The sequence below is a fragment of the Bubalus kerabau genome, chromosome 15 (genome assembly GCF_029407905.1).
Source record: "Bubalus kerabau isolate K-KA32 ecotype Philippines breed swamp buffalo chromosome 15, PCC_UOA_SB_1v2, whole genome shotgun sequence".
NCBI classification, from domain to species: Eukaryota; Metazoa; Chordata; class Mammalia; order Artiodactyla; family Bovidae; genus Bubalus; species Bubalus kerabau.
In genome coordinates this window covers 5,259,376-5,281,756 of record NC_073638.1, presented here as the reverse complement: position 1 = coordinate 5,281,756, position 22,381 = coordinate 5,259,376, and the positions used below count along the sequence as shown (strand labels likewise).

At 37.2% G+C, this 22,381-nt stretch overlaps 1 protein-coding gene across 1 annotated transcript in view; it reads left to right on the top strand.

The window, feature by feature from the left end:
- DYNC2H1 (dynein cytoplasmic 2 heavy chain 1) overlaps positions 1–22,381 on the top strand; it is a 406,508-nt gene that overhangs the window by 161,687 nt on the left and 222,440 nt on the right. The window contains exons 61-65 of the mRNA XM_055547490.1: positions 2,190–2,316; positions 4,616–4,757; positions 5,333–5,442; positions 17,760–17,858; positions 19,209–19,332. Coding sequence (XP_055403465.1) covers positions 2,190–2,316; positions 4,616–4,757; positions 5,333–5,442; positions 17,760–17,858; positions 19,209–19,332 — 602 coding nt within the window. The remainder of the gene's footprint in view (positions 1–2,189; positions 2,317–4,615; positions 4,758–5,332; positions 5,443–17,759; positions 17,859–19,208; positions 19,333–22,381) is intronic.

The window sequence follows — 22,381 nt, the reverse complement described above, 5'->3', positions numbered from 1 at the left end:
AGCATATGTTATCACTTGCTACTTTCTTTAAGTCATGTATTACATTTCCTTTTTTTCTTATGGAAGAAATATACATTATTGTACCAAGAAAAAGTTCCATTAGACTAAAATCTATTAATTTTTTTTTCTATATATAGTCAGGAAACAATCATCTCTATTTACATTTATATATATTTACTTAATATACATAAATTAAAGCTATAGTGAAAGCTATAAATTCAATGTTTTTAATATTCCTGAATGTTTTTGTATTAGACATAGAGATATTAAATCACATAATTTCCCTCCTGCTATATAATTAGAGTGAAAGTGGAAGTGAAGTTGCTCAGTCGTGTCTGACTCTTTGCGACCCCATGGACTGTAGCCTATCAGGCTCCTCCGTCCACAGGATTTTCCAGGCAAGGGTGCTGGAGTGGATTGCCATTGCCTTCTCCAGGGGATCTTCCCAACCCAGGGATTGAACCCGGGTCTCCTGCATTGCAGGCAGACGCTTTACTGTCTGAGTCACCAGGGAAGCCCCAATTAATTAGAGCAGGATAAGGAAAATGATATGTTCTTTTCAATATTACATGCTCAGAATCAGTACTTAATCATACTAAAGTGATTATCAAATATTTATTGAGTAGTTAGCTTATAGTACCAGTGTTTTAACTCCATTTGTTAGCCATTTGCATGTGTCAGATGTTGTCCTAGGCACTTTACATATACATGTTTTTAGCATCTAGAACAATATTGAGAGGTGGATATTCTTACATAATTTGCGATTAGAACGCTAAAGATTAAAAGGTTTGCTTAAGTTGAACAAGTAGTAAATGACTAAGCAAGCATTAGATCCTATATTTGTCTGACTCTTTTAAGTTCCTTTTCTTAGTCACTGCATCATATTACTTGTATTTTGGGAGGATTATTATGAAAACCTTCTGAATAATATGATTGAGGACTGTGGATAATATGACTGAGGAACTGGATTTTTAATTTTAATTAATTTAAATTTAGATAGCCACATATGGCTGCCATATTGGACAAGTGACTCCTAGAGTCTTATTTCTGGGGGAGGGAAGAACAGGGCACTTAGAGAGGCAATAAAGAATAGAGGGCCTGCAACTTAATAGCACACCCATATGTGAATTTTAGGTCCTCTACTTACTACTGGCAAGACCTGTGCAATAATCTGTTTGGATCCAAGTTTCCATATTTATAAAATGAGGATTATAGCACTTATTCTGAACTGTTCCTGGAATCAGCACAGTCCTGTGTGTTCTCTTTTATGTATTATTTATCTATAGCCGGGCTGGGTATCTGTAGCTATCCGTGGGTATTCTCCAGTTGCAGCCAGCACGGGCTGCTCTCTAGTTGTGATGTGGTTGCGGCTTGTGGGCTCTAGAGTGTGTGGACCTCAGCACTTGTGCACAGGGTTAGTTGCTCACAGCATGTGGGATCTTTCTGGACCAGGGATTGAACCTGTGTCGCCTGCATCGGCAGGCAGATTCTCAACCACTGGACTGCCAGGGAAGCCCAGTCCTTGGCATTTTGAAGGCACTTATATATTTGTTGAAGGACTAAGTAATCATATGGAATCTGCTATTATATTTAGTAAAATAATAAATTTGTACAAGTATTTTTAAGGAAAATAAAAAGAAGTTTTAAACTTTGGCAGTTGGGCACATAGGGAGAGAATATATCTAATGGGATGAATATTTGATGTGAGTTTTAAAATTTTATTTGTAATTTTGATAGGTGTGTATTTGTGGGAGTTAGAATGAGGGGTGAGGTAGGTATAAGGAAGGAGCTGGATAATGGAACAGCGCATTGACAGTCATGGCAGATGAAAGATAGTGCATTGTTTGAGAATATACAGTTCTTCTGATGTTGACATCTAGTTTTACTGGACTAAATAAAATCAAATAAAACTGAAAAGACAAATTAGATAAATCTTGTGACAGGGACTTTGAATGCCATATTGATGTTTATACATAATGTAGCAGGATATCAGCCCTGTGAGAATATTCCCCTTTAAATGTAAGCATTGGTATCATGTCTATTATATTAATGATATTTTATATGCAAATATTATCAATATTATAGTTAATTAAAATTCTAGTATAAAAGTTCACTTTACTACCTAAGCATAATGTATTAAATCTATCTTAAATCTGATTGTCTTTAATTAAATTTTAATGTTTTCATAGATTTCAGAGCAGGACTTCAGAAGCTGCCAAACTTGAAGCTGAAGTAAGCAAAGCACAAGAAACAATTAAAGCTGCAGAAGTCTTAATTAATCAGCTCGATAGAGAACACAGGAGATGGAATGCACAGGTTTGTCTGCGGTCATACAGTGAAGTGAAAGTCGCTCAGTCCTGTTGCACTCTTTGTGACAGCGTGGACTATACAGTCCATGGCCATAAAGAAGCATTGTTTAAGACACAGGAAATCTATGATATATTTGCTAACAAAAATGAAAAGGAAAAATATCCATTAACTGTCAGTCGGCTTAGGGTAAATGATCTAGATTAATGGCCCTGTTGTGAATTAATCTTTAAGCACAATAACCTTTACGTGGATGGATTTTAGACAAAGCAACCCATTCCTCTTTTAGTTAGAGGAGATCAGTTCAGTTCAGTTCAGTCGCTCAGTCGTGTCTAACTCTGCGAACCCACGGACTGCAGCCACCAGGCCTCCCTGTCCATTACCAACTCCTGCAGCTTACTCAAACTCACGTCCATCAAGTCAGTGATGCCATCCAACCGTCTCATCCTCTGTTGATCCCTTCTAAAGCCACCTTCAATCTTTCCCAGCATCAGGGTCTTTTCAAATGAGTCAGATCTTCGCATCAGGTGGCCAAAGTATTGGAGTTTCAGCTTCAGCATCAGTCCTTTCCAGTGAATATTCAGGACTGATCTCCTTCAGAATGAACTGGTTGGATCTCCTTGAAGTCCAAGGGACTCTCAAGAGTCTTCTCCAACACCACAGTTCACAAGCATCCATTTTTTGGCGCTCAGCTTTCTTCACAGTCCAACTTTTACATCCATACATGACCACTGGAAAAACCATAGCCTTGACTAGACGGACCTTTGTTGGCAAAGTAATGTCTGTGCTTTTCAATATGCTATCTAGGTTGGTCATAACTTTTCTTCCAAGGAGTAAGCCTCTTTTAATTTCATGGCTGCAGTCACTATCTGCAGTGATTTTGGAGCCCAAAAAAATAAAGTCTGACACTGTTTCTCCATCTATTTCCCATGAAGTGATGAGACCAGATGCCATGATCTTCGTTTTCTGAATGTTGAGCTTTAAGCCAAATTTTTCACTCTCCACTTTCACTTTCATCAAGAGGCTTTTTAGTTCCTTTTCACTTTTTGCCATAAGGGTGGTGTCATCTGCATTTGTGAGGTTATTGATATTTCTCCCGGCAATCTTGATTTCAGCCTGTGCTTCTTCCAGTCCAGCGTTTCTCATGATGTACTCTGCATATAAGCAGAGTACAAATAAGCAGGGTGACAATATACAGCCTTGATGTACTCCTTTTCCTATTTGGAACCAGTCTGTTGTTCCATGTCTAGTTCTAACTGTTGCTTCCTGACCTGCATATAGGTTTCTCAAGAGGCAGGTCAGGTGGTCTGGTATTCCCATCTCTTGAAGAATTTTCCACAGTTTATTGTGATCCGCACAGTCAAAGGCTTTGGCATAGTCAGTCAAGCAGAAATAGATGTTTTTCTGGAACTCTCTTGCTTTTTTGATGATCCAGCGGATGTTGGCAATTTGATCTCTGGTTCCTCTGCCTTTTCTGAAACCAGCTTAAACATCTGGAAGTTCACGGTTCACGTATTGCTGAAGCCTGGCTTGGATAATTTTGAGCATTACTGTATTAGCGTGTGAGATGAGTGCAATTGTGCGGTAGTTTGAGCATTCTTTGGCATTGTCTTTCTTTGGGATTGGAATGAAAACTGACCTTTTCCAGTCCTGTGGCCACTGCTGAGTTTTCCAAATTTGCTGGCATATTGAGTGCAGCACTTTCACAGCATCATCTTTCAGGATTTGGAATAGCTCAACTGGAATTGCATCACCTCCACTAGCTTTGTTCGTAGTGATGCTTTCTAAGGCCCGGTAGACTTCACATTCCAGGATGTCTGGCTCTAGGTGAGTGATCCCACCATTGTGATTATCTGGGTCATGAAGATCTTTTTTGTACAGTTCTTCTGTGTATTCCTGCTACCTCTTCTTAATATCTTTTGCTTCTGTTGGGTCCATACCATTTCTGTCCTTTACAAGCCCATCTTTGCATGAAATGTTCCCTTGGTATCTGTAATTTTCTTGAAGAGATCTCTAGTCTTTCCCATTCTTTTGTTTTCCTCTATTTGTTTGCATTGATCGCTGAGGAAGGCTTTCTTATCTCTTCTTGCTGTTCTTTGGAACTCTGCATTCAGAAGCTTATATCATACATTGTTTTAATATGACAGCAAGATCTAAGGTCTTGCTGGTGTTTTTACATTTTGAAAATTGTATTTAAGATAGTAATTACTTTAAACCAATGAATGATTTTTTCCTAGAAGCAAAGCTTGAATTTGTGAAGCTTATTTTTTCCTCTTAGGACATATCCATCTCTCTCTCTCTTTTTCAGGTTGCAGAGATCACAGAAGAATTAGCTACTCTTCCTAAAAGAGCTCAACTAGCTGCTGCCTTTATTACATATCTTTCTGCTGCTCCTGAGGGTCTGAGAAAAACCTGTTTGGAAGCATGGACCAAGTTCGCTGGTCTTGAAAGTTTGTATTTAGTTAATTCATAAATTTGAAGTTTCAGTATATGAAAAGCATATCTTTTGATTTTTGTCATTTTACTTTTTTAAGATTAGGAAAGCTTTCTGTAAGTTAATGAATACCATAAGTGCTTAGATTTGCTAAATTCTACGAATGTTCTGAGAATCGATCTATTATGATGACTCTTGTCCCCCTAAAATCACTTTTGAAACTGAGACCACTGAATTATTTTGATATTGTATGAATGCAGTTAAACATTTTATTAATTTTTACACTGATTTTATATGGTAAAATGAGATGTAGGAATTCCAAAATTCTTTGTGAATTTTGTGTTTTTTTATAAATTAATATAGTTGTGAAACATTTATTTAATAGAAGAAAACTAATTCAGTTGTTTCATTTCTTTACATCATTAATTTTTTTTTTCTCTCTAACTTCTGGTACTAAATGCAGAAGGATGGATTGAATATTAAGAATGATCATTGGACTTTTGTTGGAGTATATTTTAAATAGTTTTATTCTCTTTTCTTCATCAATCACAAGATTATTATTAAGTATCACTGATATCTTTAATTTTTCAGAATTTGATCTGAGGAGATTTCTTTGTACTGAAAGTGAACAGTTGATTTGGAAAAGTGAGGGCCTGCCATCAGATGACCTGTCCATAGAAAATGCTCTTGTTATCTTACAGGTAATTAATCTACTTAACTTTTCTCATTAGAAATGTGTCTTTTGAAGCTTGCTCCAGGAAGTAACTTCTTAAAATCCTTAAGTTTTCACAGTTAGTTTTTAGTTACCTAAAAGTAAAAATATTTTCTTAACAAAAATCTATTTATGATTCGGTTAGCAACTCTACAATTTTTAGTGTAATTTATTTTTACCTTCATATAAAATTTTAAATTAAAATGGTATTATTTTGATGGCCAAATATTATTAATTGAACTTCCTAATATGAATAGAAACATTTTAGGGATACTTGATTTATTTGGCTGTATAGTTCTTCCATCTAAAGTATATTTTTAAAAAAATTTTATACTTTTATTTCATTTTGTTTTATAAACAAAGTTATGCAGAATGAAGATAGGTAAGTTTGGGGTATAAATTGAAGATGATCATGTGCATATTTTGGAAAATTTTCCTTTTCTATAGTATGTGTTTCCCAGAAGTCATTATTTAGAATTGAAACTATTATGCCTTAATTAGCAGTGAATGTGAAAACTAAATTCAAAACCTTGTGTACAAGCAAATCATTTCTTTGTATGAAGTTGAATTTTTACCAATGATTTAACTTACCTTCCTAATATAGAATTTGAAAGATAACTTGTGCCTCTTGAAAATATGTTTCATTTTTTTCTATTCTTTTTTTCTGAATAGTTTATATTACAAGTATTTTATTTTACTCTACAACTCTTTTCTCTGTCCACACACCATTTCTTTATCCTAAACGCTTCTCCTTAGGGAGTGTAAGTCATATTATTATAAGATTCATATTGGGGTCCCTGTTTATTCCCATGTAATTTATTGTTTTATTCAACTATCAACTGACTCTACTTTGACTCATTACATTGGAGTCGTACTAGTATAAGAGTCACTGAACAAATATTAAACAATTTTACCTTCTTTTAATTTGATTTGGCTTTATTTTTTAAACATTTTTTTATCATTTTTCACACTAGAATTACAAATCTAGAACTCTAAATGTGTATATACTCATTATAGCCTAGTACTTTTTATCATGTTTGGTATTCTTTTCCTAAGGTTTCATAGTTGCTTATTCATTTTCAGTATTCCAAGAAAGCAGTTGTTTGAAGATTTTAAAAGATTAAAATTTTTCTTTCTTATTCCATAAGAAATCAGAGACCTTTAGAAAAAAAATTTTTCACAGTTGTTTTTGTTTTTCTAATAATAGTAAGTGAAAATATTTACTTTTCTATTCTGAATTTGTCTTTCATGATGAATTTGGGAAATATTGTCTTTGAAATTAATTTTTATAACAAGCTTAGTACACTTTGTATTTAATATTGCCAGCTTTCTTATAGGCACATACGCATTTATTTGACAAAACAAAGGGCTTCCCTGGTAGCTCAGCTGGTAAAGAATCTGTCTGAAATGCAGGAGACCCTAGTTTGATTCCTGGGTCAGGAAGATCCCCTGGAGAAGGGATAGGCTACCCACTCCAGTATTCTTGGGCTTCCTTGGTGGCTCAGCTGTTAAAGAATCTGCCTGCAATGCAGGAGACCTGGGTTCAGTCCCTAGGTTGGGTAGATACCTTGGAGGGGGTATCTTACCTTATCTCCAGGATACCTTACCTGGAGAATCCCCATGGACAGAGGAGCCTAGTGGGCTACAGTCCAAGGAGTCACAAAGAATTGGACACAACTGAGCAACTAAAACAGCATGACAAAACAAAACCATCTGGAAAATTTTGTTAATTAATTATTTTGTTGAAATGAGTTTACCATTGTGTTCGACATTCTGTCTGAGTTCTAAAGTGGAGTAGGTTTAAAATAAACTGTTGTAGTTGAGGGTGTGGTTGGATAGCACAATTCTGTAACATCTACTCATTAACATTACCAAGTAATATGAAATTAGATGTCTAAATTTTCACAAGATGTGGTTCTGGGAGTATTTTCTGAGAAAAAATGACAAGGTGTGATGAATAAAGTATCATTTAACTCTAAGATTCTTTTCTTAGGGCACTCTTTCCCAGTTTTAGGGCCTAGAGCCACTCCATCACTTATAAGCTAACTACTTATTTGTGCCTTGTATGTTCAGAATTATTCCATTGTGTTGTCACAAAGGGTGCTTTGGAGTTCTCATATTTGTGTTCAGTTAACTGTTGAAGTACATGTGTTGTCTGGGTGAGGAAATAGTCAAATAATTATCTACCACTGGCTTTGTAACAAAGGCCATTAGTTCTGTTACATTAGCAGAAAGCTTCTATGACTGTGTCCTTAATGAGCAGGGGAAGAATTTGGCCACGGTGACCGTATGTCCTGGATTGTTTGGACTATGATTTGCATCTGTTATCCTGATGTAATTATTAAAAAAATTTGTGGATGATTTTATGATCTTCCTACTTTTGTGAAACTCAGGGGATAAATGGAGAGTATGAGACCCAGGTGGCACAGTGGTGAAGAATCCGCCTGCCAGTTCAGGAGACGTAGGAGACGCAGGTTCAATCCCTGGGTTGGGAAGATCCCCTGGAGAAGGAAATAGCAACCCACTCCAGTGTTCTTGCCTAGAGAATCTCGTGGACAGAGGAGCCTGGTGGGCTACAGTCTATGGGGTTGCAAAGAGTAGGACATGCCTGAGCGATGGAGCATGCACGCACATGTCTGTTAGACACTGTGGAGAGGTGTGAGTAAAGAGCATCCAGAAAGAAGATGGAAAATATGATTCATTTAAATTTCACAGTTTATGAATTTTTCTTGGTTTAAATTTCACAGTATTATAAATTTTTCTTGTGAAGACATGTACTAGGTATTTGTTTCTTATTGTTTATGGACAATTCAGTGTCAAATTAGTTTTCTTTAAACCACTCACACATTTCTGAGAATGTTTTCCCCTCCTGCCATTTATTGCGTGTTGAAGAAATGCAAGCTAATTTGGTATTAGTCTAAAGAATATAGACTTGTAAAGGTAAGTTACATTGAGACAAATCTTTGTCATTAAATTCCCCAATACATAATAATAATCAACACTTTTGTATACTTACTATGTTGTTTATGTGTGCTCAGTTGCTCAGTTGTTTCCATCTCTTTGCCACTCTATAAACTGTAGCCTGACAGGCTTCTCTGTTCATGGGATTTTCCAGGCAAGAATACTGCAGTGAGTTGCCATTTCCTTTGATATTCCAAATCCAGGGATCCAACTGGCATCTCCTCTGTCTCCTGCATTGGCAGGAGGGTTCTTTACCTTTGAGCCACATGGGAAGTCCATTTTGTTCATATGTTATTATTTAAAAATTAATAGAAGTAAAACACTTTAATACTTAACTCATTTAATTTTCAAATCAACCCTATTTAGTCAGTCAGTCATTTCAGTCACTCAGTCGTGTTTTGACTCTTTGCGACCCCAGGTACTGCAGCACACCAGGCCTCCCTGTCATCAGTAACTCCCGAAGTTTACTCACTCATGTCATTGAGTTGGTGATGCCATCCAACCATCTCATCCTCTGTCATCCCCTTCCTTCTCCCTCTTTCAGTTTTTCCCAGCATCAGTGTCTTTTCCCTTGAGTCAGTTCTTTGCATCAGGTGGCCAAAGTATTGGAGTTTCAGCTTCAACATCAGTCCTTCCATTGAATATTCAGGACTGATTTCCTTTAGGATGGACTGGTTGGATCTCCTTGCAGTCCAAGGGACTCAGAGGAGTCTTCTCCAACATCACAGTTGAAAAGCATCAATTCTTCGGTGCTCAGCTTTCTTTATAGTCCAAATATCATATCTGTATATATGACTGCTGGAAAAACCATAGCTTTGACTAGATGAACCTTTGTTGGCAAAGTAATGTCTGTGTTTTTTAATATGCTGTCTAGGTTGGCCATAACTTTTCTTCCAAGGAGCAAGCGTCTTTTAATTTCATGACTGCAGTGACCGTCTGCAGGGATTTTGGAGTCCCCCAAAGTAAAGTCTGTCACTGTTGCCACTGTTTCCATCTATTTGCCATGAAGTGATGAGACTAGATTCCTGACCTTAGTTTTCAGAATGTTGAGTTTTAAGCCAACTTTTTCATTCTCCTCTTTCCCTTTCATCAAGAGGCTCTTTAGTTCTTCTTTGCTTTCTGCCATAAATGTAGTGTCATCTCCATATCTGGGGTTATTGATATTTTTCCATGCAGCCTTGATTCCATCTTGTGCTTCATCCAGTCCAGCGTTTCTCATGATGTACTCTGCATATAAGTTAAATAAGCAGGGTGACAATATACAGCCTTGACATACTCCTTTCCCTTTTGCAACCAGTCGTTTGTTCCATGTCCAGTTGTAACTGTTGCTTCTTGACCTTCATACAGATTTCTAAGGAGGCAGGTCAGGTGTTGTGGTATTCCATCTCTTTAAGAATTTTCCACAGTTTTTTGTGATCCACACAGTCAAAGGCTTTGGCATAGTCAGTAAAGCAGAAGTAGGTGTTTTTCTGAAGCTCTGGTTTTTTTGATGATCCAGCGGATGTTGGCATTTGATCTCTGGTTCCTCTGCCTTTTCTGAATCCAGCTTGAACATCTGGAAGTTTACAGTTCACATACTGTTGAAGCCTAGCTTGTAGAATTTTGACCATTACTTTGCTAGTGTGTGAGATGAGTGCAGTTGTGTGGTAGTTTGAACATTCTTTGGCATTGCCTTTCTTTAGGGTTAGAATGAAAACTGACTTTTTCCAGTCCTGTGGCCACTGCTGAGTTTTTCAGATTTGCTGGCATATTGAGTACAGCATCATCTTTTAGGATTTGAAATAGCTCAGCTGGAATTCCATCACCTCCACCAGCTTTGTTCATAGTGATGCTTCCTAAGGCCCACTTGACTTCACATTGCATGATGTCTCGCTCTAGGTGAGTGATCACACCATCGTGATTATCTGGGTCATGAAGATCTTTTTTGTACAGTTCCTCTGTGTATTCTTGCCACCTCTTCTTAATATCTTCTGCTTCTGTTAGGTCCATACCATTTCTGTCCTTTAGGTACCCATATTATCCTTTTGTATATAAGGAAGTTGAGATGCAGAAGGGTTAAGTTTCTTGTTTAGGGTCACAGAGCTGTCTAAAGGTAAAGCCAAGATTCAGGCATTGCTGCCTAGCCAGTCTATGCTGTAAGACTGCCTTTGAGAGATATGTGTTTATGGTTCTGTATATGTTTTAACTTATTTATTTTGTGTTATTTCCATTAATGTAATTATCCTTATGTTATCAAAAGATGAATTTTAGTTCTGTTTACAAAATATTTCTACCCTTACCCCACTTGTGGTTATTAAAAATAAAGTTGTAGTTTTATAAATGTTTTAAAAAGTAGTTTCTTTCTTATTGGATGAAAGTCAGAAGGTACGGACTTTCAAGTATAAAATAAATAAGCACTAGGGACATTATGTACAACATGATAAATATTACCACTCCTGTATATTATATATGAAAGTTGCTTAGAGATGAAATCCTAAGAGTTCTCATTGCAAGGAAAAAAAAAAAAACAATTTCTTTAATTTTGCACCTGTATGATATTATGGATATTCACTAAATTTACTGTGACAATCATTTCATGATACATGTAAGTGAAATCATTGTTTTGTACATCTTAACTTACACATGATTGTCTATTATATCTCAGTAAAAGTGGAAGAAAAAAATCGCTTTCAAAAATGTCCCCTAACTAATCTTTTTTTCCCCCAAGAAGAGAAGAATTAAAATTGATATCATGTGTCTCTAGCGTGACTTCTGTTCTGAGCTCCTGATCTGTAGTTCTAATTTCCTATTAGATATTGTTTTCTGGACCTTTGTATGCAGTTCAAACTTTGTCTTTAATCATTAAAAAAAATTTTTTTTTAAGTTTAGCATCAGTGGCCAAGTATATATAATACATTTTCTTTTTAAAAAGTAATTTATGCTTTAAAGTAACTGAGATGTTCAAAAGGTTCCTTTTTACAGTAGGAGGCTTGACCAGAATTGTTCTAGCCAACTCTTCCCTTGATATTGTTCTCCATGACACATATTATGTTGTCACACACTTCCATTATATACTATCAATAGGGGCTGTATTTGCTGTCATGGGAGGATTTGTACATTGATTTCCACTATTTTCGGGCAATACCCTTAACACTACATGAGCCAAAATCCACTTTGCAATCATATTTGTACGTGTAAATATAACTTTTTTAAACTAGCTTCAGGATTCAAATGATACTACCAGGACATCTCTCTCTCTCTTTCCTCCATCTTAAGAGATGGATTTATTCTTTGATATTCTTAGATGGATTTATTCTTAGATAGGTTCTGCCATGTGTTATTGATAGACATTGGTGACTTGTGAGTTTTACCATTATCGCAGTTTATGTTCTCAGACTAAAGATATCGCTTCCCATCCTTTCCACTATTTATGTTAGTCCTTAACAAAAGTTTCTTATTGATTAGCTTGGATCACTTGCTTACCCCTTGTATGCAGTTCTGGAAGATTGATAATCCCCTGAGAAATGCATGATTGGGGCATGCATGCTAGGCAAAGGTACCTGTGTTCTCTAATAATTGTTTCTCTTCCTCCCTGACTTATTATAACCTGCTTCTCTTCTGTTTCCTAACGCTGGAGACATCACTGTCTTGGTCTAGTAATGCAGACTGCAAATCATTCTTAGCTATGTCTCTTTAATTGTTCATTCAGTTAATTACTCAGCCAGTCTTCTCAAATCTATCTCTCAAATGTGTCCTGAATTCATTCTGTTGCAACCACGCCTGCTGCCAGTGGCTTCACTCAGGCCTACCTCATGTTGTGGTAAATACATCATAATAGCAGTTGGTTGCTTGCCCCCAGTATCAGTTCCTTAATTGTTATTGGACTGATTCTCCTAAAATGTTAATCTGATCATAACAATTCCTTGAATAATATATTTCAGTGACTGCTCATTACCTGCAAAGAAAAATTTCATTATCCTTAAACATGGCATGATCTTTATGATCAGAAAGACCTCTGATTACTCCTACCATTTTATAAGCATCATATTTGCCTAAACTTTTTTTTGGCCATCACTATTTATATTGATAATTTATTGCAAGAAGCCAAAAGAATCAATGTATAAAATTTCAAAAATAACCAAAATGCCTGTACTTTTTACTCCAACTATACTAAGTCACTGGTGGTTTTCCAAATACTCCCAGGCTTTTCACTCTTCTCTCAATCATGCTGTTGTCTGGACCAAATTTGCTTTTTAGTTTTTAACTTCTTTGCCTGGCTAAGTCCTATCTCTTTTAATCTAGTTTGACTTGAATTGCTTCCCAGCAGCTTCCCCTAACTTCACTTAACGATCCACTTATATAATTTTGAGTTATCTTTGATTTAAAAAAATTTTTCATTTTTTGCTTCTTTATTGGATGGTGGTCAGTAAGGGTGAGGGAATGTATTTTGTTAATTTTTTGTATCCCCTGCATTATATGGTAGATGAATGAATAGCATGAATGAATGAAAGCTTAGCATTTTTGGATCTATAATTTGTTAAATGTAGAATTTGACCACATTTAATCATGGAACACACACCTAAAATATTCCTTAGAGGTCTTCTCTGTGTCTCTGAAGAAGTATAAATAAGATGAATACAAACTTGTAACTATTCTTTGAAATTCTTAGGCATATTTTCTGTGCTAAATGCATGATTTTTTGAAGCATTATCTTATTCTCTTTTTAACTGCTTCAGATCATTGGCTTGAAATCATGGGTAAGAACTTTTTAAAATTTAAAATAATTATTTTTGTAGTTAAGCAAAATCTAGTTTACTTGTGGAATGTTTGCTGTTGAATGCTGGCATAAAATGATATCTAAAACCTAGTGTGCAATACTTAAGAGGTTTACAAGCCATGTTATTTTGCTTGCAATTGCACATGTATGTGGTAGAGCAGTAGGTGAAGCCTCCAGAAGTAGATGCTGGGTGAAGATCATACAGTGGGGTAACACTGGGGGACTCGCGGTGTTAGTAGTCCCCTCTGGATACAGGTAAAAAGAGGCTGCAATATTTAGAGAGAATTTTAAAACAGTAATAAAGCTGTTTTAGAGTCAGTCAACTCTTTATTATAACTGTGTGTTGGCAGTTTTCAACATCATTGCAGATAAATGCTGTTGATCCCCAGGGCATGTAATCCCACCATCCCCCTCCTTCTTGAGATGCCAGTAAGGAAAAATCTGTGTCCTTATTAGAACTACCCCAGTTCTAAGTCTTTACTTCACTGCTACCCTCACGTGTTATCTTATCCTTATATCCTGTAACTGAATTATGTTTTTCAAATAAATGTGAAAATTTAAGAAAAATTGGGTCAGTTGTTATTTAAATCTGATTTGCTAGGTAACAATGACTATTAGATGGTTTAAAATTTATCATATATTTATGATATATGATCAACTTAAATATATGTAAATATACATAAATATATAATTGGCTTTATATAGGTAAATATATATGTAAAGATATGTAAATATATAATTGGCTTTATATAGGTAAGTATATATGTAAAGATATGTAAATATATAATTGGCTTCCTTTCATTTTCTAAATGGCATGTGTATGTAGTATTCTAATTTTATGTTTGTTTCAGAGTTTAATTAGCGCAAGGTGTGACGTAATGAATTTAGTTCATAGTTCGTTGGAAACTAAGCCATGCCCGTGGGGCAACCCAAGATGGGCGGGTCATGGTGGAGAGATCTGACAGAATGTGGTCCACTGGAGAAGGGAATGGCAAACCACTTCAGTATTCTTGCCTTGAGAACCCCATGAACAGTATGAAAAGGCAAAATGATAGGATACTGAAAGAGAAACTCCCCAGGTCAGTACATGCCCAGTATGCTACTGGAGATCAGAGGAGAAATAACTCCAGAAAGAATGAAGGGATGGAGCCAAAGCATATGAATACCCAGCTGTGGATGTGACTGGTGATAGAAGCAAGGTCCGATGCTGTAAAGAGCAATATTGCATAGGAACCTGGAATGTCAGGTCCATGAATCAAGGCAAATTGGAAGTGGTCAAACAAGAGATGGCAAGAGTGAATGTCGACATTCTAGGAATCAGTGAACTAAAATGGACTGGAATGGGTGAATTTAACTCAGATAACCATTATATCTACTACTGCAGGCAGGAATCCCTCAGAAGAAATGGAGTAGCCATCATGATCAACAAAACAGTCTGAAATGCAGTACTTGGATGCAATCTCAAAAATGACAGAAGGATCTCTGTTCGTTTCCAAGGCAAACCATTCAATATCACAGTAATCCAAGTCTATGCCCCAACCAGTGACACTGAAGAAGCTGAAGTTGAACGGTTCTATGAAGACCTACAAGACTTTTTAGAACTAACACCCAAAAAAGATGTCCTTTTCATTATAGGGGACTGGAATACAAAAGTAGGAAGTCAAGAAACACCAGGAGTAATAGGCAAATTTGGCCTTGGAATACGGAATGAAGCAGGGCAAAGACTAATAGAGTTTTGCCAAGAAAATGCACTGGTCATAGCAAACACCCTCTTCCAACAACACCAGAGAAGACTCTACACATGGACATCACCAGATGGTCAACACCGAAATCAGATTGGTTATATTCTTTGCAGACAAAGATGGAGAAGCTCTATACAGTCAACAAAAACAAGAGCAGGACCTGACTGTGGCTCAGACCATGAACTCCTTATTGCCAAATTCAGACTGAAATTGAGGAAAGTAGGGAAAACCACTAGACCTTTCAGGTATGACCCAAATCAAATCCCTTATGATCATATAGTGGAAGTGAGAAATAGATTTAAGGGCCTAGATCTGATAGATAGAGTGCATGATGAACTATGGAATAAGGTTCGTGTCACTGTACAGGAGACAGGGATCAAGACCATCTCCATGGAAAAGAAATGCAAAAAAGCAAAATGGCTGTCTGGGGAGGCCTTACAAATAGCTGTGAAAAGAAGAGAAGCGAAAAGAAAGGAGAAAAGGAAAGATATAAACATCTGAATGCAGAGTTCCAAAGACTAGCAAGAAGAGAGAAGAAAGCCTTCCTCAGCGATCAATGCAAAGAAATAGAGGAAAACAACAGAATGGGAAAGACTAGGGATCTCTTCAAGAAAATCAGAGATACCAAAGGAACATTTCATGCAAAGATGGGCTCGATAAAGGACGGAAATGGTATGGACCTAACAGAAGCAGAAGATATTAAGAAGAGATGGCAAGAATACACAGAAGAACTGTACAAAAAAGATCTTCACGACCCAGATAATCACGATGGTGTGATCACTCACCTAGAGCCAGACATCCTGGAATGTGAAGTCAAGTGGGCCTTAGAAAGCATCACTACGAACAAAGCTAGTGGAGGTGATAGAATTCCAGTTGAGCTATTCCAAATCCTGAAAGATGATGCTGTGGAAAGTGCTGCATTCAATATGCCAGCAAATTTGGAAAACTCAGCAGTGGCCACAGGACTGGAAAAGGTCAGTTTTCATTCCAATCCCAAAGAAAGGCAATGCCAAAGAATGCTCAAACTACTGCACAGTTGCACTCATCTCACATGCTAGTAAAGTAATGCTCAAAATTCTCCAAGCCAGGCTCAGCAATATGTGAACCGTGAACTTCCAGATACTCAAGCTGGTTTTAGAAAAGGTGGAGGAACCAGAGATCAAATTGCCAACATCTGCTGGATCATGGAAAAAGCAAGAGAGTTCCCGAAAAGCATCTAATTCTGCTTGATTGACTATGCCAAAGCCTTTGACTGCGTGGATCACAATAAACCGTGAAAAATTCTGAAAGAGATGGGAATACCAGACCACCTGATCTGCCTCTTGAGAAATTTGTATGCAGGTCAGGAAGCAACAGTTAGAACTGGACATGGAACAACAGACTGGTTCCAAATAGGAAAAGGAGTTCGTCAAGGCTGTATATTTTCACCCTGTTTGTTTAACTTCTATGCAGAGTACATCATGAGAAATGCTGGACTGGAAGAAACACAAGCTGGAATCAAGATTGCAGGGAGAAATATCAATAACCTCAGATATGCAGGTGACACCACTCTTATGGCAGAAAGTGAAGAGGAACTCAAAAGCCTCTTGATGAAAGTGAAAGTGGAGAGTGAAAAAGTTGGCTTAAAGCTCAACATTCAGAAAATGAAGATCATGGCATCCGGTCCCATCACTTCATGGGAAATAGATGGAGAAACAGTGGAAACAGTGTCAGACTTTATTTTTGGGGGGCTCCAAAATCACTGCAGATGGTGACTGCAGCCATGAAATTAAAAGACGCTTACTCCTTAGAAGGAAAGTTATGACCAGCCTAGAGAGCATATTCAAAAGCAGAGACATTACTTGGCCAACAAAGGTCCGTCTAGTCAAGTCTATGGTTTTTCCTGTGGTCATGTATGGATGTGAGAGTTGGACTGTGAAGAAGGCTGAGTGCTGAAGAATTGATGCTTTTGAACTGTGGTGTTGGAGAAGACTCTTGAGAGTCCCTTGGACTGCAAGGAGATCCAACCAGTCCATTCTGAAGGAGATCAGCCCTGGGATTCCTTCGGAAGAAATGATGCTAAAGCTGAAACTCCAGTACTTTGGCCACCTCATGTGAAGAGTTGACTCATTGGAAAAGACTCTGATGCTGGGAGGGATTGGGGGCAAGAGGAGAAGGGGACGACAGAGGATGAGATGGCTGGATGGCATCACTGACTGGATGGACGTGAGTCTGAGTGAACTCCGGGAGTTGGTGATGGACAGGGAGGCCTAGCGTGCTGCGATTCATGGGGTCGCAAAGAGTCAGACACGACTGAGCAACTGATCTGATCTGATCGTTAGATCTTAACCAATCATCTTATGTAATTTTCTGTTCTAGAATAATCCTTTAGTAATAGTAATTATGTATACTACTTTAGAAAAATTAGTCCTAAAATATAAATAATTAGATCACTGATTATTTCAGCAATACTTTTATGATTAGCTCTTAGTTCGTTTATTCAACCAAAGAATATCTGAAGTTTAGCGAATAACTTATGTATTTTAAAAGCAAGAAGAGAAGTGCAAATGGCATCTACTTAGGACTAGAATGCTTGCTGTGTTGTTAATGTACATTTTCTGTGTTATTGTAAATAATACTATGTTCTAACTTTACTGTGGTTAAATTTAATAACCTAATATTAATTTCTGGTAAAATTTATTAATTTAGCCTCCAGTGGAGCTAAAAACTACCTTAATTTCCTCATTATAGTTGTATATTTGTGTTCTTCAAAACCTTAGAGAAAAACTCACTCATTAATTGTTTAATAATTTTTAGGAAATGATTTTCATTTAATGAAAGCTTATAATTTTTCTTTTTTTTAATTAGAGTCGAGTATGCCCATTTCTTATCGACCCTTCTTCCCAAGCTACAGAATGGTTAAAGACACATTTGAAAGACTCACGCTTGGAAGTTATTAACCAGCAGGTGTGTATTACTTATAAGTTAGATACCAAGTAGTAATGGAGTAATGGCATCTTATGGTGACAAGAACTCTGGGTCTGTAATCAGAAAACATAGGTTCAAACCGAGTTCTTATAACTTACCTGGCATGGGTCCTGGGGAAAGAAATGTAGCTTTCTTAGCTTTAGTTTTATAATTTGTAAAAAGGAATAAGAATCTTTGTTTGATTCCTTCAATATGCAAGGTATTGATCTAAGCCCAGGAATTTATTTTAGTAATCAGAGTTCATGCCCTTATGGAGATGACAGTTGAGTAATTAGTTACACTAAACAAATAAGCGTTTATACTAAATTATGATTAAAGTTAAGTGCTATAGAAGGGTTCTGTAGAAGTAAGTTACTTAGGGACTTAGGAAAATCCCCTGGACTTTTAAATTTCCTCTTCATGTAACTCAGCAGTGATCACCTGTGTTGTGTCCTGAGGTTTGACAATCGGCCAATGAAGTGTGATAGTGTTTGTGTAGTGACTTCTTGCTGTCCTGTTTATCTTGCCAAAGAAATTATTTTTCATGTTTTTTGAGAGAGTCCCAATGCATGGTTAATTTTTTAATGTAATCAAATTTTAATCATTTTAATTCAGATGCTTGAAAAATTACCTGTTTAAAATGTTCTTCACTTATCAAATGGGGATATCTAACTCATTTGTGTTTAAGAATAATTGTAATACATAATTATTTATATAATATATAAAATATTTAATGTCACTTATGGTTGTAGTAGGATATTTAGATAATAATTATTATCCAAATATTTAATTTTTTAAAACAAAGTTGGAGAATTGAAGTGGTATTTAAAGTGACTTTTTGCCTACTCAGAAAGCCTAAAAATTCTTGCATGGTTATAAAATTTTGTCTAAACGTTTCTTTTCAAAATAATTAGAACTATCACAGCAAGATAAGTTTACTAGAATTCATCAGCTTGTCTTTGTTACTCCATTCAATGTTTGATATTGAATATAAATAGTTTTTATTAATAGTTAGATGAGTGAATTATTGCATATAGAATTTGAAAATTTTTTTCTGCATCAATTTGAAATTCTAGAAAATTTTAAAGGCTGTTTTTATTATTAATGTTAAAATCTTATTTTTCCAATGTATATATTTAAATTATTTATGAATTTATTTGATAGTTTATCCAATCAACTTGGTTCATCATCAAATACTTATAAGTTGATGAAGACAATTATGAATAATTTGTTATTAACATTGATTTTAAAATGTTTGTATTATTCCTGTTAATATTTTCAATATCTATATGACCTTTGTAAATCTAAGGTAATAAAGGAATTCATATGTATTCTTATTTATTCTCTTAGGATAGTAACTTTATCACAGCTCTTGAGTTGGCAGTACGTTTTGGGAAAACCCTTATTATACAAGAAATGGATGGTGTAGAACCTGTACTTTATCCACTGTTGAGACGAGATCTGGTTGCTCAAGGTAAATGAATATTTGACAGTTTCCAGAGAGTAACTATTTTTTAAATACAAGCTATTTAACTTCAACAACTAACTTTGACTTTTTTTTTGTCTTTCCACTGAGTCTGAGGATATGAAAACTTTTTGGAGGGTGGATGATAGTAATGTCAGAATCTAATAGTAATAGCAATTAAAAAACTTTTAATTAAAGTGTGTTTATACAAGAAGGGCCATATCAGGGTCTCCCACACCATTCCCAGGTACAGTGTCTTACGAGGAAGGCTCAAGGGACTCAGCACATGGGTGCACTCATGGCTTATATTATTGGAACAAAAGGCTACAAAGCAAAGTCAGCAAAGAGAAAGGCACGTAAGGTGAAGTCAGGAGTCAGGAAACCAAGTGCAAATTCCGAGTCTTCTTTCATTGGAGTCACTCAGGCTGTGTTTAAATCCCCCAGGACAAGTTGTGACAACACGTGTGTAAATTGTCTACACACAAAGGAAGACGCAGAGTTTTCAATGGGGCTGATTATGTAAGCATAGTCTACCTAGCAGGGAGCAAAATTCCAGACTTCCCAAAGGAAAGCAGGTGTTCAGCATACACCATTTTGTTTGTACAACAGTTTAAGCACAGTGAGCTGCTCTTTCCTGTTCTGGTAAACTTAAGAACCTTAACAAAATCCCAAATTCCCAGACGGTTGTTAAGGGCCTTGCAAGCTGGTCTCCCTAAGAATACTGGTCTTAGAATGTTACATCACCTCAGGCACCTAACCCAGACTTTGATATTAGGAAGTAATGCCCTTAAACTCTGCATGTTGTGCAAAGTGTATATGTGGACATACATAGACATGTACTTATATATAAATACGTAGTTACTTGCACGACACACTTTGCTAGCACCACAGAGTTTAGAAAATTGGAGTTATTGGGGGCAAAGTGAAGAAATAGCAAAGCCTGCACTATCTATTGATCACCTTTTATCCTACAAATAGTTATGCTTGGCTGAGCAGTGGTTGGTAAATTATGGAAAGAACTCTAGGAGTGGGACTGTTGCTGATGTAACCTGAAGTTACCTCCCAGAGTTCAGTCTCTGGTCTCAGTCTGTTATTTACTAAAACTAATTCAGATCTGTTAAACCACCTCTTGCTATACTGTCTTAAAGGGAGTGGAAAGGAATCTTTTGATCATCTGAATTTGACTCTCTTTATAGTCTATATGTTGTCCCTTGGGCTCATTAAATTTGTCTCAATGAGCTCTGACTGGTGTTAGGTCTTAACTGTATCTGCTTCATTGTCTGAGAGTGGAGTTTGACAAGGTCCCCTAAAATTGAATCTGCTGAGAAATGATAATATTCTATGTCATGATTGGTTCACGTGATGAACCACTATTCCAGATAGTTGTTCAGGGCTGGTTTGGGTGAATTTGTTAATTTCTATTCATTTCATTGAGAAAAAGGCAGTTAAAATCTGACCCTACCCTAGTTTTTCCACCTTCGGTCCAGAGTTGGATGTATTCATATGACTTCAGTTGAAGTCTGTTATCCCCTTTGATTATACTTCACACTGTCCTTTTCCATAGTTTTGAGTTCCTTGTGAATAGTCATTTGTTACTGTATGTTTCTGCTGAGGACAGAGGATGGTTGTCCTAAAATGACATAAAGCAAAGCTTGGGTCCCAGTTCATTTATATCCCTATGTTCTTAATCTAAGCAATTTAAACTGCATTTCTGCATAGTGATGTTGAAACAGGTACAAATAATAGGAATAGAATGTACTTCTCCTCAAATTTATACAGTTCAAAAAATCACTTCAAATATGTATTGATCCAAAAGAACAAGGTATAGTTCCTCCTCAAAGTCTCTACTGACTTTGGGCTTTATTTGTTTTTTATTTTCTAAGTGCTCCAGATGGTCGGTTAGGTTGTTTATTTGAGATTTTTCTTGTTTCTGGAGGTGGGCCTGCATTGCTTCTGTTGCGGTCTCTAGTGGGTGCCTTTGTGCGGGAGTGTCCCCCTGCAGTCTGCTTGTGCCCAGAGGCTTCCGTGGGAGCGCCGAAACTGACGTAACTCCAAACCTGCCTTTCCTCTGGTTTGCTGGCAGCTGTCGCCTTGTAGGAGGTTGGGCTGGAGATGGAGTTGTTCGTTCACAGCCAGGTGTTTCTGGGGCTTGTCCTCTGTTCCGTGGCCGTCACTGGCTCTGGAGGGGATAGGGCCTGTTCCCAAGTGGTTGGAGCAGAAGTTTTGAAGGTTGGGTCTGAGCTGGCTCCATCCCCTTTAAGTGTGTTCCCTCCCCAATCTGGCACCAGCCTCCTTCCCAGGAGGGGAGCCGTGCCTGGATAAGAGGGGTGGATGGGCACTTGGCATTGGCTTGGGTACAAATTGTGGATGTCTTACCAGAGACGAGAAGTCGTGGCTGCTCTGAGGTGCTGCCTGTGTAAGTACCTGTAATAGCTGTTCCCACCCTGCTCAGACATTTCTCTAGGTCTGAGTTTTCTTTTTCCCAGCTGAGCTTTCACCTCATCTGGAGCAGCCCTCACCCAAGTTGAGCAGTTGCTGGACTCAGATTGGGGTATGTGCTGAAGCCTTCACAGGAACACAGTCAGCCACCCGTGCAGCTTTAATCCCCTCTCTTCCCCTGGTTTAGGAGTAAGCAGGCATGTATTGTGGCTCCTCGTGAATGGCGTCCATTCACGGTCCTCCTGTTAGTCCCAGCAGCCCTCCAGGCAGCACGGAGACTCATTTCTCAGTGTCAGACCTTTGGACAAGACCTTTGCATGGTTTGTGACTCAGACCACCTACTCCTTCAGGAGGAGCTCTGCCTGTGTGATCCCTCTTCTTCTGAATCATCTCTTAGGAGCACAGCTACAGACCTGATCTCTTTCCACACCTTTTTACCCAAATCTGTGTTTTTACATCTTCTAGTTCTGCTGCAGTTGGTTTTCAGTGAGGATTGTTTCACATGTGGACATTTTTTTGATGTGTTCTACATCCTCCTCCTTTGCCATTTGGATTTCTTATCCCTGGGTTAATGTTGTTTTGTTTGTATTCTGTATTTTGTGTATATGTCAACTTAGGT